At 44.6% G+C, this 19065-nt stretch overlaps 1 protein-coding gene across 2 annotated transcripts in view; it reads right to left on the reverse strand.

The window, feature by feature from the left end:
• Positions 1-19065, reverse strand: part of NSG2 (neuronal vesicle trafficking associated 2) — a 79575-nt gene that overhangs the window by 31976 nt on the left and 28534 nt on the right. For both annotated transcript variants that reach the window (XM_053295335.1, XM_053295337.1), the window contains exon 3: positions 15194-15313. In XM_053295335.1, the coding sequence (XP_053151310.1) occupies positions 15194-15313 (120 nt within the window). The remainder of the gene's footprint in view (positions 1-15193; positions 15314-19065) is intronic.

Genomic DNA, 19065 nt, shown 5'->3' on the forward strand with positions numbered 1-19065 from the left:
GCCATTTGCCTTATTCCTTTGGAATCTGGGTTGTGGCAAGCATCCCTTGGGGCATTGCCACCCAACCCACTGTTTTGCCCCTCAGGCCCCCTTTTCTGCCCTGAATCTACCCCAAATACATGTAAACTTCAGAAATCCTTTAAAAATCAGCCCCTTTCCCAATTCCTTTGGAATCTGGGTGGCAGCAGGCACCCATTGGGGCACTACCACCTGATCCACTCTTCTGCCCCCAAAGCCCAAATAACATCAACATCACACAACAACAACAACAACAACAACAACAACAACAGAGCTTTGCAAAGAACCAGGCAGATTTCCAAAGGTCATGCACATCCACCACCACCCCAGAAAAGCAATTGATCTACACACAATAATGTGAAACAACAACAATGAAATGCACACAGCCCCACTGGCCAGTGAGGGGAAATGCACACTGCCCCACTGGCCAATGAGGGTAAATTTTACCCTTAAATGTCCTTAAAAGGAATAAGGAGGCAATTGCCAGCAGATCAGCCCATGCTTTCGCTGGCCAATCTGCGGGCTGCAAGGGCCGGAAATTCAAACAGATTTCAAAACTCAAAATGGAGAGTGAAGGAGAAAGACTTTTTGCAGTTGCAAAATGGAGTTCCCAAACAGCCGAAACAACAAAACGTTTTGTATCCAACACAGGGATGTTTTGTTTTGGCTACAAAATTTTCTGTTTTGAGCATTGGGTGTTTCGTTCCAGCTACAAAACAGCCGAAATGGTTTGTTTTGGGCACAAAACATTTTGTATCTGAAATGAAATGCACACCCCTACTGGGTGTGCATGCGCACAACGGGCATGCATGTGGGCATGTTGCAATCATGCGTGAGCCTGCCTGACATGCATAAGTGCACGTGCGACATCTGTGCACACCTGGTACTTCTGGCCAAAGAGGGGAAGGGGCGGCAGGGAGGCATGCTGCCGCCCCAAGGGATCTTACATAACTCCAGCACTGGTGGGGGGAAAGCAGGGGGAAGGCTGTGCTCCCTCCCCCACCCTTAAAGTCCTACCCCCCCACCCTGCCAAACCACCCCCGCCCAGTTCCGTGCACATCCCTAGCCCCTGCTCCTTTTCTTCCCCATACTGCCTGTGAAGAAAATAAGGGGGTTTTTTTCCCCTCCCTCAGGCTGAGCTTTTGCAGGAGAACACACAACGTAACCAGAGGGCACAAACTCCTTCCTCTCCCCCATTAATCCAGCCCTGGTTTTACCAAACTCACATCCAACAACTGTGGTTCAAAGAGGCAGAACTACTTGCCAGAGAGGAGAGAGATTGTCCTCACAGGCGAGGAGGCAAGTGGGAGCCTGTTTTTTGAAACTCAGATCTGCGGTCCCCAAGGAGTGAGGTTGACCTCTGTGGAGAGGCATGAACTGGTGAATGAATGTAGGGAAGTCATAGGCAGGTCTGCAGGTACAGCCCTGATCCCTCCTTCACACATTAACACAGATTCTGAATGACTGAACAGGGTTAAGGAAGCTCCCCAAAACAATTTGGCAGGGATCTTTGCTTCCCAGAGGCACCACCCTCAGTAGTCTTTATACTAATCATCTATCTAATAAGTTATCTGATTTCATGTATGAGATAGTCTGAGCTCCAGCTGATGAATAAGCTTGGAGAGTCTAAAACCATTGACTTGGTGTTTGATTTTCAAAGAAGACTTACAATGGCTAAGTTTGAGAACCCTGGTCTATAAGTGGAACATCATCATCATCATCATCATCATCATCATCATCACCATCATCACCATCTTCATTTGTTAGCTGCCCAACAGGACATTAAAAATGAGATAAAACCACACATTAAATCATAACAGACCAAAACGTTGTTCTAGTAAGAACGAATCAGCCTACTTTCCTTTCACTGTCTCTGCCACTGGACTAAATTTGGTTCAAATCAAGGTCCACAAGCTAGATCTCTTGCACCTCGTGTTCATGCATCCGCCACCTTGGATCAGGGTGGATGACATCATTACAAACTACACCATTGAGGTGTCCCTGTGTGTCACTCACTAAAACTACCAAATTTGGTTTAAATTGATTAGACAGTTCACAAATTAGCTCTCTTGCACCTCAGATGTTCATGTGGCCACCATCTTGAATTGGAGTGGATGACATAATCACACACGCCATTTGGGCATCCCTATGTTTCCCTACAGCTGTACCAAATTTAGTTCAAATTGGTTAGGCGGTTCACAAGTTAGCCCACTTGCGCCTCAAAGGTTTATGTGTCCACCATCTTAGAGCGGGGTGGATGATATCATCACAAACTACGCTGTTGAGGTGTCCCTATGTGTCCCTACAACTGTACCCAATTTGGTTCATATTGGTTCAGGCGTTGCGAAATTGATAGGGACACACACACACAGACGGACATACACACAGAATGTTGGGTGATCTCATAAGCCTACTGGAAAGTAGGCTAAAAATGGGATGGAACAGATGAGATAAATCATGCCTATTTCAAAGAACCACCACACCTTCAAACAAAAAAATCTACAGAGTATCAAGTATTAATTTTAATTCATTTTTATATTGTAATTTGAATTGTGTACACCACTTAGAGATGTATATATTAGGCAGTATATAAATATGATAGGTAGGTAGGTAGGTAGGTAGGTAGGTAGATAGAGATAGAATATTAGCAGAAACTAAAGCAAACTATTTCACAGTATCTCTCAAAAATAAAGAAGTCACGGATTACATCTTATTGACACTCATTAAGAAATATGGAAGCCAAAAAGTGGAGGGGTGGTGATTTTAATATTGGTTTACTTAAATAAAAACACTTAACTTCATCTAATAATTTTAGAGGAATTTCAAATGGTAGCTGTAAGACCAGGAAAGAAAATGTGAATTTATCAAATTCATTAATTAAATAGAGGCTACAAACTGAAAGCCAAAAATTAAGACCTTCCAACAACAGATATTGGGGCTATTCTCACGATCAGGCAAAATCGGGCTAGGAGAGCCTAGCCCGATTTTGCCTGATCGTGGGAGCCACCGAGCTCTCAGGCGAGCCCGGTGGCTCCCAGGTGGTTAACCCACCTAAGTAGCCGGCCCCTAAAACCGGGTTTGCGGAGCGAGCGCTCCGCAAACCCAGGTTTTTTTATCATGAGTAGCTGCGGCACGGCTCCGCACTGTGGCTTCTCACGAGGAGACCCCCCTGGAGGGGAGGTGAATCGCCACCTCCTGGCTCCGGGGGTCTCACCAGCATGCCCTGCGTGCTCGTGCAAGGCATGCTGGCACTTCTGGAGGCCGATTGGTCCCCGCTCCCCAGGGCCCATGCCGGATCTGTCACGGAGCCCGCAATCGTGTGGGTGGCCGATTCGGCCACCCAGGGCTCCTGCCATGCTCGTGTGCGGGGAGAGTGGGCTTAGCCCGCTCTCCCTGCTCAGCGCCCCCAACCGGGTCTCACTGATCGTGAGACCCGGCTCATTGTGTATTGTCTCTAAGAAGCAAACCAAGAAGGCCTCAAGAAGAGAAAGGCCATTGAGAGAACTAGGGAAACAGTTTCACTTTTGCATAAGAAACCTATGTGAGTGGTTGGGCCTGCATTATCACCTTAGGGGCCTTAACAGTAGGGATGTGCAAAACGTTTCAAATTCGCTGTTTCAGGCACAAACGTTTTGCACATCCCTACTGTTAAGGCCCCTAAGGTGATAATGCAGGCCCAACCACTCACATAGGTTTCTTATGCAAAAGTGAAACTGTTTCCCTAGTTCTCTCAATGGCCTTTCTCTTCTTGAGGCCTTCTTGGTTTGCTTCTTAGAGACAATACACAATGAGCCGGGTCTCACGATCAGTGGGTCCAGTGGACCAGCAGTTCCGCACCCACCTCCCCCACTCTCTGGTCTGAGTTAGACCTACTGCGATCTCACTGACTGCAGTCAGAGGGACTTCAGAGAAGTGGGGAAGCTGGCTGTGCGTGCTTCCTTCTGTCCTAAAGGACAACCCGTGCAGCCAACAGGAACTGAAGTGAGGGAGCAGCTTCCTCCCTCAACTCCAGTTTGAGGAAAGCCTAACTGCTATCCATGGATCGGATGTAACGGAGGCGCTGCCAAAATGCAATTATCAGCGGCATAACTCACCAGAGGTAACAACTGCAGTTAAGGGAGGGAAAATGCAGGTCCATTTTTCTTTGTTTTTAACTCCAATTCCCAGTTCAAACATGCCAGTTTGGGAACTGGAGGCAAAGGGACCTCTGGTTTCCCATTACGTGTGAATGCAGCCTAGATTTTACTTTCTGTATGTTGGTTTCCATGCAGAGAAAAAGCCCAGTCCCGGACATAATACTGACAAGCAAAACACCTAGAAGTGCTCACGATATGTTGAATCCAGCTTGTTGAATGGATTCCTGGGCTCCTTTTAGAGTAGCAGGAAACCCTTTCCAGAGGGCATTGTCTGAGTGCATTCTTGTAGGACAGGAATAAAACTTTTAAATGAAGAACATTTTGACATCTCTTTTCTGTAGAAAGAGTAGAGTAATGAAAGAAATTACTTTGGGGCATTGGTGGTTGGACCTTAATGTTGTTTTAACATCATTTTCTCGTTCCCCCACCTACACAGAGTGGCTAAGATATTTGTCATAATGTATGTACAGGATGAGTCATGCTGTTGAAGAATAATTGGTCAAACTTTTGGGATGCTCTGTAATTGAGCTGAGCTATGAGGAAATATAGTCTCATATTTCAGAAGTGACAAGCTGCAGAAATTGCACAAGATTTCTGCAAGAGGAACAATGAAATAACACTGGTTGCCCAGGGACACGAATGCCTGTCAGAAGTTACCACAATTAAAGAGATCAGATCAGTGCTGTCCTAGACAGATGACAGATGTGCTTACATAAGCTTCTCTTTCTGCATTAGACTCCAGCCTGTTCATGATAGAAGGGTGCCTAATCATTTCTTCGCCTTTTCCATAAATGATAAGCAGCTTCCAAGTTATCAGTTCTTATCTTCTAATGAGTATGTGATTTGCGATGTGATTTACCAACCACCAGGAATCTTCCTTACACAACCCCTACTGAAATCATTAAAAGTTGCATGGAGGCATCACTACAGGCCAAACTACACATTGAGGCTATTCTCACGACCAGGAGGAACCGGGCTAAGGGAGCCTAGCCCGATGCCTCCTGGCTGTGTGCTGCTACAGGAGCCGCATGGCCCCTGGCAGCAAACCCCACAAAACACCCCTCCCCTTAAATGAGGTTAGCGGAGCAAGCACTCCGCTAACCCCATTGAGTTGATCGTGTGCCAGTGCAGCACAGCTTTGCACTGCAGCAACACACGCGTAGACCCCCAACTGGGATGCTACAAGAAGTCTCCCAGCCTCAGGGCTCTCCCCAGGATGCTCTGTGCACCTGCCTGAGCATCCTCCGATCCCTGCCGCCACTACCGGCTCCATGAAGGAGCCAGTAATCATGTGAGCAGCTGCTTCAGCCGCCCCAGGCCACCTCCCTGCCCACTTGCGGGGAGAGTGGGAGAAGCCCACTCTCCCCGCCCACCCCCTCAAAGCACTTCACTTTGCTTGTGTGAAGTGCCTCATTATGTCATTAAGAGACATGCTTCACTCTGACAAAGTCCTTCTTTTCTTTTAATCCAGGGCTGCACAACTTTGGCCCTCCAACTATCGTTGGACTACAACTCCCGTCATCTGCAGCCCCAGTGGCTTAGACAAAGTCAGGGCCAACATTCAGTGCAATCCTAAATGAAAATCATGCCAATGCAAACTTGAAAGAGAAATTCTTTCAATTTCTCAGTCTAGGCTTCTATACAGGCGCGTAACAATGATAGGGCAAGGGGAGACAGTTGTCTGGGGGCCCCACTGCCTGGAGGGGCACCCCAGAGGCACCTCATGTGACTCCCCATTGCCCCCTGCCCAGCCCCAAGGCCCCTTAGCCACTTGCCCTGTTCGCCGTCTCTCCAGCTTGTTCTCCTGGCCGGCAATCGAGGCAGCAGGCAAGCTGCCAAGAGCTCCTTTTCTCCCGCCTCTCAGCTGATCGGTGGGTGGGCGGGGCTTCCACGGAGGCCTCGTGTAGGCCTCTGTGAAGCCTGAACTCCAGTAGGGCCTAAGCCAGCCAGGAAGGAAGGAGGAGGCAGTCAGAGAGGCCTCCACTATTCTCTGCAGCAGAAGACCCCCTGCTGCCAGGTAGAGTGTGAACTCCTTTTTGTGGTTACCTTCCTCCCCCCCCCCCAGGATATATAGGCATCTGCTTGCCATAGGGCTTGGATATGAGGGGGGGGAGGGACCGAGAAGTCTCTGAAAATTTATTTTGAAACAGCTTGGAAAATTTGCTGACTTAAAAAAACTATCTAAAAAGTCCTATAAGTGGCTTGTTTCATGGCAGAAAATTGCAAAAACTTCTGGAACAGTATTTTATTAATTTTATTTATTCATTCATTCATTTATAAATGCACTTATGTTCAAGTTGTTTTGCAACCCAGAAGGTCTGAGTGAGAACTGTGAAGCATGTGTGGTGCTTTTATTTTATTTTTCTTGTGTGTGAACTGCTCCCCAATAACTTGCAGGGACTTCAGGGTCAATCTGGCCAACATGTGAATGCAGCACCTCCATTCCAGAGGAGATGTGTCTTAAAGGGCTTTAAAAGCCTCCTGTGAAAAACCTCCTGCAATCAAACTTGACTGAATTTGTTCAGAATTCTGAGAAAACAAACATAGGTTCACCCTGCATGGTTGAAAGTCTCCTTGGCTAATCTGCAGCGAGGGGCCCATTTTAATAATTCATCTTTCTAGTGTGTTCTAGGCATTAAAAGTAATACAAATGTATAGTACTCAATGTATATCACTATATATTGTGACGTGTGTGTGTGTGTATTCAGTGAAATGTATTTGCAGGCAGCATACTTATTTTGGAATATCAGACTTAAATCCTTGGGGGCCTGGGGTGTGCGGAGGCCCTGGACTTTGGGGGGGGGGGCCCATTTTAAAATCTTGTCTCTGGGCCCACTCCAACCTTGCTACGCCCCTGCTTCTATAGCCTAGAATATAGCAATAGAGCCAAACTGTCCACCACTTCAGCAGGGGTGTAGCTATAATTGAGCAAAAGGGTTGAAAGAACCTGGGGCCCCTAGCTCCCGAGGGGCCCCTAGCTCCATCCATCCCTATTTTCTTCATTATCTCCCTCACTCCAAGGGGCTACCCGGCCACCTCTCCCCTAGCTGCGCCCCTGCACTTTAGAAAGAATGAAGGCATGGCCTATGTATATGTATACGCACTTCACTTCTTACTGCACTATCGCAGGAAGGTGAAAATGAAACTCCTAGCACATTGCTTGCTGGAGAGCTGTAGAAAGCAGCAGCCACCCAGCAACAGTATGTGATGATCTCATTTATAATGTGTCTCATCCTCTTTAAAAAAAAAAAAATACATAGCCAAAAACTGCTAATAAAAGTTAAGTATTCACTCTGCCTTCCTGCTACAAAAATACAAATGCAAGATTATTTCATCAGCTCTAGATAATAGATATGCACATAACCAGAGGGAGGTACTGTATATTTAATAACTTGCCTAAAATATGCATTGGAATAAAAATGAATAATATTTTTTAAAAATCCAGTGCAGAAGGCAATAAAATATAATCTATTATCTCAGCTCATTTTGGTCAGGAAATAATACCACAAAACTAATATGATGCACATGAGCCTTATGAAAAACAGGCACGAGAGGCTTACAGCTTTATCCAATTTCGGCTGTGATGATGGGCAATTAATAAGTGATATTGAGGGGTACAAAATAGAAATCATATGGACTTTGGACAAAGAAAGTGGCTTGAAAATGAAACTGCCAGGCCAAGGAGGAACAACAGTTGATCCCACCACAGCCTTGATAAGGAAATGGAGGAAGAGCTCCTTGAAATATTCACATGGATATGCCCTTCATTTCAGCAACCAACACTTGCTTCCACTCAGCCTGACACTGCTACTCTTATTTGCTGCTCTAGGTACATGTGTGGGAAGAATAGAGGACTAGAGGGACAAGAGGACAAGAATGTGGCAGGGATGGGGGAATAAACTGAGAACAGCACTCAAGAGGTAGGGAATCTAGAATATAGATGCCCCTCTAACTGGGAAAAGAGGCACGTTTCAAAGCGGTGATTCTCTTTATATTTAGCATGAGCAGAACTGGCTCTATTCAGTCCCAGCACAGCATCCCTCCTGTGGCTGTTGCTGGTGTCTACCTTGTGCATAGGAACATAGGAAGCTGCCTTCTACTGAGTCGAACCATTGGTCCACCTAGCTCAGTACTGTCTACACAGACTAGCAGCAGCTTCTCCAAGGTTACAGGCAGGTTGAACCAGGCCAGTTCGAACCAGTTCTGCACACCCATGTCCTTGGAGGCAATGGCGGTGGTGGTGTGCATAGGTGCTTTCTACCAGCTTTGACCCTACATAGAGAAGTCTGACCTGACGACAGTGACTTATGCTTTGGTAACATCCAGATTGTATTAATGCAATGTTCTCTACGTGGGGCTGCCCTTGAAGACTGTTCAGAATACTGCTGCAAGGATGCTCATGTGCACAGGTCACTTCATGAGTATCACACACATCCTATGGCAGCTTCATTGGTTACCAGTCTGCTTCCGGGCTAGATTCAAGGTGCTGGTCTTGACCTTTAAAGCTCTACATGGCTTGGGGCCGGGGTACCTGTTGGACTGCATTCACCTATATGAACCTGCAAGGGCCCTCCACTAGGCATCTCAGGCTCTGCTCATGGCCCTGCCACTAACAGAGATCTGATTGGCAGGGACTAGAGACAGAGCCTTTTCTGTTGTGGCCCCTCAGCTTTGGAATGCCCTCCTCAAAGAGTTTCATCATGCTGCCTCCCTCAGTGTTTTGGTATTTTTTTAATTTAAAACACTTTTTTTTTAAAAGATGCCTTTGGAACCTTTTTAAAAATGTAATTTTAAATGTGGTTTTAGCCTGGTCTTTTAACTTGTTTAAATTTCTTAATCTTTTATTTTACATTGCATCTGTTTTATTAATATTGTGAGCCACATCGGGTAGTAGTGTACTGGAGGGGCAGAGTATAATTATTTCAAATAAATAAATAATAAATAAAATATTCCAAGACCTTTTTCTGTTGAAAAGTGGAATTATTATTATTATTATTATTATTATTATTATTAGAGGAGGAGGAGGAGGAGGAGGAGGAGGGTTTGTTATTGTGGCACCCTGAAGGCATTTTTCAAGGTTATTTTTAAAATTTTATTTTGGCAGAAGTTTTTGTGGACTAGAGCCCACTTCATTGCATGAAGTGTTATCTATTTATTATACACAAGAGTGTGTGTATCTCTCTATTATACAGAGAAAAAACTATAAGCAACATAGAGAAAAAACTATAAGCAATAGAGCCAAATGGCCTTGAAATGCAATTGGCAGAATCTGTGACCATTTTATATAATACTGTAGTGATGGGAGGGCTTTGAGGTAGGACTAGGCCTCACTTACAGCAACTGCTGGGAAGGTAGTTTGTCCCACATTAAAATAAAGTGGCTGGTGGCAGCCTACTGTGAATCCCTTACAGACAAGGATTCAACCCCAGTGAACTTCCCTCTCCCCCTCTGACTTGGTTAGTTGTCCTGACCAATGCATAAATGTATATGCAACAAACACAGTGAAAGCATTACAACAGCACTCATCATCAAGGCAGTTGAGGAGCTTGTTGTATTCTAGTCAGTAATCTTTTGCAGTTTGTTTGTATCAACATTTGTCCCAAGGGGGATCCTGTAGAAAGGGGAGGGGAGGAATCAGGAGGAAAAAAGAGAGGGGAAGGAAAAATGGAGTTGTTGCTGAATTAACCCTTAGTTAAATCTACTTAAGATTTCCTTGTGTATATGTTGGAAGCAACTATAAAACAGAGCTATAATTGTAGCCATGTATTGCCATAAATAACGTGCCTCCAGGAAACTATAGCCCTGAGAAGGAAACATTAACACTGGCTTAAGTAGGCTTTACACTACTCTGATCTCCATTATTTCTTTCTTAAAATCACATAGCTTTCTTTAAAATCACATAATTGGGTCCTTGAGCAGAATTAACCCTAATTCTGCAGTGAGAGTATCATGTAGCAGGATTACAGATCTAAGTAGATTATTACTGTACTGATGATCATGCTTCTATTTCTTAGGCATATTTGCCTCATTCTGATATTGATGAGGATATGTAACTTACTCCTTTATGCTTGAAGTTATTGTGAACAATGTATCTAAAAAATTTTTTTCTCATTTTCAGCTGCAAATTGTTCACACAGAGCTATGTCTACTGTGGTTTTCTTTCACAGACATGTGACAGGTGCAGATGCTCTCTTCTCTCACAACCTTCTCCATTCTATTGGGAAATTTGGCCAAGACAGCCTAACAACATGACTTGGGGAAAACAACCAGAAATCAAATGTTCTTGCTAAATGCACAACACCACTAGCACTTAAGACACTCTAACACTCTTACATTCAAAATCCAGTTCCAGCCAAAAGAATGCTAAAGTTGCCACTTCAAAACTCTACATGAGGATTTGAATCTTTCCCCCAACATTCAAACATCTGTCTCCTAAAATCTTCCAAATGTTCATTTTTAAACAAATACTAAATGTTGATAGACTTTTCCTTCTAATATTCATAAATCATTTTAAAATAGCTCTTAGAGGCCTTATGCCTGGTTAGCTCAATATACCTGCCCAGTCATGTCTGGTACACAGGGACAAACTACATATTACTTTCAGTGTGTGCTTTACTCTGCATGCTTGTTTCCACAGTTTGTATTTGCCAAGGGAAAAAAGCTCTCAATGATCCTGAGAGCTTTATTCCCCCCGGCAAATAGAAGCAACAGGGGATGGGGAGCAAGCCTATGAGGTAGACTAGATTAAGAGAGATTGACAGGCCAAAGATCATTCAATGAACATCTGAACATCATGGCAAAGTGGGAATTTGAACCTGGGTCTCCCTAGTCCTAGTCTGACACTTTGAGCAAAGAATCAGCGAATCCATCATCTGTGTGTCTCACACTTGAGAAAAGGTGAGAAGACACTGAGATGAGGACCACCGTGGATGGTAAGGTTCAAACCCCCTCCCTCCGGCATGGCCCCAATTCACAGGGGCCAGATCCAGTGACTATTTGACATTAAAAACAAGCACACACATTCAAAGCACATGCTTAAAGTAATGTCTAGTTTAACCTTCAGTGGAAGCATTGTCCATAACCATGATTGTCATCGGAGCATTCTATAGCAACTTCTAAGGGCACTTTCACTCATTCATCTAGCTAGGCATGAGATGTGTATGTAAGCAGGCTTCCATAATCATTGTGCAGCCGGGTGGCACGCTGTGGTGCATTCAGCTGCTGCTGTGCATGGAATTCCTCAGCCCCATCCTACAATCAGGGCAACATCCCCACAGCCATCTTTTAAAAACCCAAATGCTGCTGGACAGCTCTGTAGGAGGAAGATGGCAACTGGGTTCCGCTCCCTCCCATTTCCCGCCAAAAGCTGATCAGTGGGGCTTAAACTTTTTTAATCATACAGCAAGCACAGCCCAAGCAGCTCTCTTGGGCTGGGGACATAGTTTTGCTCCTGGAATAGTAATGTTCTTACTATTGCATGTTAGACTGGCTCTCTAACATGCTGGACACCTGCAAGACAGAGATTAATTCTGTTGATCCCCAGGAAAACAAATAGGAACACCCAAAACACAATGTCCTGAGCTCCTTGGCAGGAAGGTAAATCCATATGAAATATGTGAAATACCCCCGGCAAAATGAGCAAAGAGGCATTTTTTAAAGTGGGGGTTCTTTTATATTTAGCAGGTGGGGGGAGCAACTGTCCCTATCCAGACCTAGCACAACATCCCTCCAGTGGTGGTTGCTGCTGACTACCTTCTGTTTCTTTTTAGACTATGAACCCATTTAGGACAGGGAAACATCTTATTTACTCATTTATTTTTCTATGTAAACCACTTTGAGATTGTGGGTTGAGTGGTATATAAATATCCATATTTGTCATAAATGAAGAAATAAAATGTTGACCATGGGCAGTTCAAACCAACAAACATAATAACAATGGGGAGCAAAGCAATCACTCAGAATTGGCAACTCCAAATCAGTGTGATGTAATGGCTAAACCCAGTGGTTGGACTTAGACTGGGAAAACCATCTTCAAATCCCCACAAAGCTTCCTGAGTATGGGCCAATTCATATGATTTCCCAACCTAAACTGACCCCATGGGGATGCTGTGAGGTTAAAAGTGGGGGTCTGTGCACACTGCCCTTTGAGAAAAGTGGAATAAAAATGGGGCTACTGATGGGGTGGGTGGGGACAGAGCTTCCATCCAGGCCCAGAGGCAGCAGAAGGGCTGAAAGGGAAGGCCTGCCTGTACCTGCCCACCCCTTAGTGACCTTCTTTCCCCCCTGGCCAGCAAAGTACTAGTTGAGTTATGGCCTCAGTACACTACCTTAATGGGCCTGGCCAGAATACATTTCACGTCCTGTGCTCATTTTCAAATGAAGAGTGGAAGGCTAGAGCAGAGGATGAGGACAATTCCAGAGAAGGGTCCCCTGCTGGGAAGGAAGCAGAGAGGAGAGGGAAGGAAAGGATGGAGGAAAGGTGGGTGGGAAGGGAGGCAGGCAATCTTAGCCGGCCTGATGGATGACCTATACTGGGGAATTGACAGAGAGAGTGTGACTCTGCTGGTTCTTCTGGATCTCTTGGTGGCATTCAATACCATTGACCATGGTATCCCTCTGGATCGCCTATGGGAGTTGGGGATAGGGGGCACTGTTTTGCAGTGGTTCTGGTCATATCTCTTGGGTAGATTCCAGATGGTGGAGCTTGGTGACAGTTGCTCCTCAAAACAGGAGCTGTTATATGGAGTCCCCCAGGGTTCCATTCTGTCACCAATGCTTTTTAATATCTACATGAAACTGGTGGGTGAAGTCATCAGGAGATTTGGTGCTGGATGTTATCAGTATGCTGATGACACCCAAATCTACTTCTCCTTTTCATCTTCAGGAAATGAAACTCATTCTCTAAATGCCTGCCTACAGGCAGTAATGGGCTGGATGAGGGATAACAATTTGAAGCTAAATCCAAGCAAGACGGAGGTGTTCATTATGGGGGATTAGAATCTGAGGGGTGAGTTAGATCTTCCTGTGCTGGATGGGGTTACACTCCCCCAGAAGGAGCAGGTGCACAGCTTGGGAGTACTTCTGGACCCAGGCCCCACCCTGGTATCTCAGTTGGAGGCCATGGCCAGGAGTCCTTTCTATCAGCTTCGGCTGATTCAACAGCTGCATCCATTCCTTGAAGAGGATGACCTCAAAACAATGTTGCATCAGCTGGTAACCTCCGAGTCCCGGCTTGACTATGGCAATGCACTCTATGTGGGGCTGCCTTTGTACGTAGTCTGGAAACTTCAGTTAGTTCAGAATGCGGCAGCCAGACTGGTCTCTGGGTCAACCTGGAGAGATCGTATTATGCCTGTTTTGAAACAGTTACACTGGCTACCAATATGTTTCCGGGTAAAATAAAAAGTGCTGGTAATTACCTTTAAAGCCCTGAATGGCTTAGGTGCAAGTGATCTTAGAGAGCGCCTTCTTCTGCATGATCCCCACCGCACATTAAGGTTATCTGAAGAGGTCCGTCTCCAGTTACCACTGGTTCATCTGGTGGTGACTCAGAGGCAGGCCTTCTCTGTAGTTGCTTCTGGGCTGTGGCATGCACTCCCGGCAGAAATCCATAATTCGGGATCATTACTGTCCTTCAGGAGAGCCCTTAAAACGTATCTGTTTGGCCTGGCCTTCCAGGGTTTTTAAATGACTGAAAAACTGTTTTAAATTGTTTTAAATGGTTGCCCTGGTTTTCCAGCTGTTTGAATTGTTTAATTGGTTTTATACTGTTTTTATAGTTTTGATTTTAACTGTTAACTTGTTTTAATTGTTTTTTCTTGTTGTAAACTGCCCTGAGCCATTTTGAAAGGCCAGTATATAAATCGAATACATAAATAATAATAATAAATAAATAATAATCTAGGTACATGCAATGTATGCCTCGCAGCTTGGGCAAGAGGGCTGAGGCAAGAAAATGGGAATCTGGCAGGAACAGCTACTCCAAGTGCTTTGTGCACTGAGTGGAGGGTCAGCAGTCCACCACACAGTTGCCAATAAATTGTGGGGAGAGGGGAAATCCACATACAGTGGATGGGCCCCCCCAAAATCCTTCTGGTTCCCCTGAAAATATAATTGATTTGGATCCAAAGGTTCCCTTCCTCTGATGCAATGAATTTTCTCTGATGGAAGGAGATTTCCTTCAGAAGGTACCCACCTTTAGATCCCACCCAGTATATGCACTATTGTGATAATTTCTTTGAGATAACTTCTGGGAACACAAACCAGGAAGTGACATTTAGAAGAGCCCTAAGGCTGTAATCCTATCCACATTTACTTGGAAGTAAGGCCTGTAGGACACAGTGGAACTTAATTACAAATAAGCATGGGTGAGAATAGGCTGTACATATGAGTCCAATGTTCAAATGCAAGTTCAACTTGGTTGGAAGACACAATTACTGCTGTTTCCTGTGCAGAGGGAACAGAGCCTAATAATAATTCTGGAGCAGGGAGATGAGCCATCCCCTTCGTCTGAGATCTTTGCACCAGCACTGTTCTCGTTTCGCAGTTGAGCACAGGATCCATTTGTTACACGCAATGTCTTGATTTCTCCTTTGAAACGAATGGAGAAGCCCTTGGAAGCAGGGGAGCAGTATGTGTCTGCCAAGACTCCTACCTATGCCCATAAGAAACCGATAGATCAACACAAGTATAATTTAGCGTCTGCTTTTTGACAAATGGCACTCAACTCCCTTACCTTTTGATCCTTGAAAGGAGTGAAATGTATTTTCTGTAGGTATGAGGCTTGAAACTGAAAGCTCTCCGAAGCTGGACAACAAAGCTAATTTCACGTTCTTTCAAAAATAATTCAATTCCAGACCTTTCCTGTGAAAGCCAAGCACCTTTCAGCTTCCATAGTGGGGAAGGATGGCTAAATCAGATATGCTGGATCAGCACTGAACTGTGCTATTTTTAAAACAGAATCAAGCCATCTGTAGTGTTTTAATTATTCCATGATAATTAGCACTGAACATAGCTAGCTAGCAATTAGCATTTCTTACCTTTAATCTTTCTGTTACACCATCAGTGAAACTGACTGTGAATTCAGCAATTTTGGGCACTCTGAGTTTTCCTTTGTTCTTCTGGTCTGGTTGATATTCTGTTCTTGTTTTCACAATCACCTAGGGGCAAATGTTGACATCTTAACTTTTCAGAGCAAAGCATATATTTTTTTAATCTTAAATGTTACTTTCCCATAAGCTCTCTCTCCTTGGATAACCTCATGCATGGGGCAACCTTTTTTAAAAATAACTATGAGGAGGAGTCCAAATAAGTGTATCATCAAATCCCTCCACAACTGTGAGAGATCAGGTTTGATTTTCAGAGGAGAAAACATCCCACATAGTGAAATCCTCATTGGTCTTAATAGAGCCCTATTTCTCCCCTTTAGGTACTTAGAAACACTATCAGGGCAGCCTGGGGGATGCAAAAGCTGTGTATATCTTCCATATTCACATCTAGTCCTCTCTTTGCTACTGTGCAAGTTACTTATGACCCAGATTGTGATCCAAGTATTTTCAGTGCTACCAAACATAATTTTAACTGATCCTTTACTAGTGTGCTCTTGGAATCAATCTCTAGCTTTGCTTTTACAGTAATTCAATCCTGTTGTCCAATCATCATCATAGGCACAAATAAATACTAGAAATACAGACAGCTTACTCATATTCCCAAAATGTAGCATGCATATTTCATTTATAGATCTGCCTTATATGGATATCTTGGTAAACTGAATCCTGATCAATATGATCTATTTACTATCGAACTGAAGGGTAGGATTAAGAGAAGATTCGGATGATACCTCCCCAGTCTACTTGATTAAAAGGGGGGATGCACCAAGTGTATGCCCATTGTGATGGCTTTTGCCACATCCCAGTGCCCTCCTGTTGGGACATCTTTCACAATGTCCCAATGCCCAAATAGTATTTGGGTCATGCATAGAGTTGAAGGAAAGAGAAGAAGAGGACAAGCAGCAGCAAGGTGGATGGACTGGATTATGACAGCAATGAATGCACCACTGAGAAACCTAAAAGGCCAAGTTGAAGACAGATCATCCTGGAGAGAATCTAACTATGTGGTCATTAAGAGTCTACATCAATTTCACTTTTTGGGACTCTTGTATCTGGATTCTTTGATCGTAATAAACTGAATTGAATTGAATTGAAGGCACTTAATCAATCAAGTGGCAGCTCAGATTAATAATCCCACACACAGAGACACAATATAAAGGACATGAGGACATTGTGAAAGGTATTACTGTACAACAATCACACCTTCAGTGCTCCCCACTTTTAATCATGTGGGCCAGGGAGGTCTACACTAGCCCTGTATGGTACAAGAAATATGAGGCTGCCAACAAAAATGGCAGCCCTGTGTCAAGACCCCTTCCTTCACCTCCATAACATGTAGTACAACTTGCCACACAGCCTGGCACTATTACACTGTGCTCCCCCTCCCCCCCGCCCTTCCACCAGCAGTAGCCAGAGATGTGGAGCAGGGGCAAGGGAGTGCATCAGATAAGGGTAACACAGTAGGTTGCACTAGACGTTATTGAAAGGGGGGATTTAACATGGAGCTGCAGTTTTCTGCAGCAGCTCTGTGTTTCTTGGAACATTTAGTTCCACCCTAAAATGTCTGTATTCCCTGCTTCTTTGTCTAGAAACTGCAGATGTGGCTGGATGAACACTGGCCTAGCAATGAAGCATCTTACTCTATTACTCTTTAAAGCATTAACCTGACAAAAAAATCAGTATGGTCTGAAAGCTTGCATTATCTATTTTAAATACTAACTGGACTTAATAAAGTTGTTTTCTCCTGTTAGAACTGGTTTGAATTTATTTGTTTGTTTGTTTGTTTAGAATATTTATACCCTGTCCCTCCAGTGCAATACTGCTCAGGGCAGCTTACAACAATGATAGACACAGATAAAAGTAATAAAATTATATATATTTAAAAGTCAGATTAAAAACAATTATTCGGTTCAAACTACAACTGAAAATTATAAAAAGCTAAAGAAGTTAAAGAAGCTAAAGAATTTACCAGATATAACAAAACAATAATGATATTAAAAAGCCTCCTTAAAAAGGTGTGTTTGCCACCTGCCATATCCCTTTCCCCCACGAGCAGCTGTCAATACGGGGCTAGTCATTTGATTCATTTGTACAACACCATACACACATTTCCCCAGGTCATATTCTGGTTTATATTGTAGTTAAATGTCTGTGAGCTACTTTGAGAACCTATTTGGCTGAAAAGTGGGCTAAAAGGTTAACACATAAATATCTGGGGAAGGAAAGAAGCTTCTGGGTAGTGCTCATCACTGCAAACATGTGAATGATGAAACAGATACTTAGATTTGACTGACCTTCTTTCCAGCTAGCAGCTGCCATTTCCCCCCAAGAACCCTCCTTGGAATGATAATGAGGCTGTCCACACAAAGAACACTACCCAGGTAGGGCTGCTTGTGTTGAGCACTGGGATAGCTCCCAATCCCAGCGCTGCCCCGAGTAACCCAAAGTTTTCCCCCGGGCTATTACCAAGATAGAAGGGTGCAAGCAGGGAAGAGAGCTGGCCTCGTAGTAGCAAGCATGACTTGTCCCCTTAGCTAAGCAGGGTCTGCCCTGGTTGCATGTGAATGGGAGACTAGAAGTCTGAGCACTATAAGATATTCCCCTCAGGGGATGGAGCCGCGCTGGGAAGAGTAGAAGGTTCCAAGTTCCCTCCCTGGCTTCTCCAAGATAGGGCTGAGAGAGATTCCTGCCTACAATCTTGGAGAAGCCATTGCCAATCTGTGTAGACAATACTGACCTAGATGGACCAATGGTCTGACTCAGTATATGGCAGCTTCCTATATTCCTATGAGTATGCCCTTCTATCTCCCTACCCGGTCATGTGTATGCTTAGGCTGCAGGCAGCCCAAGTTGCCACAAAGCTGGCATTGAGGGATTTCTGGAGGCTGGGCTGCATTCCCACAGACTCCAGGACATGTGAGCCACACAGACCAGTGAAGAAGAGTAAAGATTGTCTGGGGGGCGGGGAGGTAAGCTTGATCCTGCCTTCTCCCCCACGCCCTCCCCGCCCCACTCACAGGTTGTTTGAACGGCCTTATTATGTGTTGAAGAAGTATGGCTGGAAGGGAGTTGTGAGACTGGAAATGCAGCCACTAGGTAGAGCCATGGAGAGAAATGCAGCCCGTGCTGCTGCCACCAAGGGTGAGCTTGGCACCTCTCCGGTTGTTGTGCCCTGCTCATCCCCCAAATGCCACCACTTTCACTGCCTACAAATGGGGCAGCAAAAGGAGAGTTATTTCAAACCAGTCCTATCCACAAACTAGTCATTTCTTTCAGACAAGTTCTAAATTATGGACTAAATGATCCCTGACAGAAGACCTCCACTGATGTAAAATGTTGATGGGAGTGACTCCATCCTCCTTGCCCACCATTATCTTAAAGATATCACTTAGAAAGAGCTCCTGCTTTCTTCTCACGAGGCTCTCCTGTGTATGGTTTTAGGAGGTGGTCAGGAAGACCTTGCTTCTATCTCTCTTCTAATGCTAGAGTTGGGGTTAATATTGCTGTCCAGACAGATCCTTGCACAAAACAGCAGGCTGTATGAGGGTCCTGCCCTTCTCCACCAGGCCACATCTTTGGGCTGCCAGATTCTCTGCCCAGCTCCAGACATTCCGACACAAGTGTCCCTATTTTCATCTCTGACATGTTGGAGGGTATGTAAAATGGTTTTTAGAAGTGGTGCATGAATAACAATGCATTTATCCATTCATTTGTTGCTCAACAAATTTTGTAAAAAGGGAAACTTGGAGGGGGGGAAACTGTAAGTATTCCAGGGATTGCAGGGAGGTTTGGCCTGCCACCAT

Source organism: Hemicordylus capensis, chromosome 2 (genome assembly GCF_027244095.1).
Source record: "Hemicordylus capensis ecotype Gifberg chromosome 2, rHemCap1.1.pri, whole genome shotgun sequence".
Taxonomy (NCBI): domain Eukaryota; kingdom Metazoa; phylum Chordata; class Lepidosauria; order Squamata; family Cordylidae; genus Hemicordylus; species Hemicordylus capensis.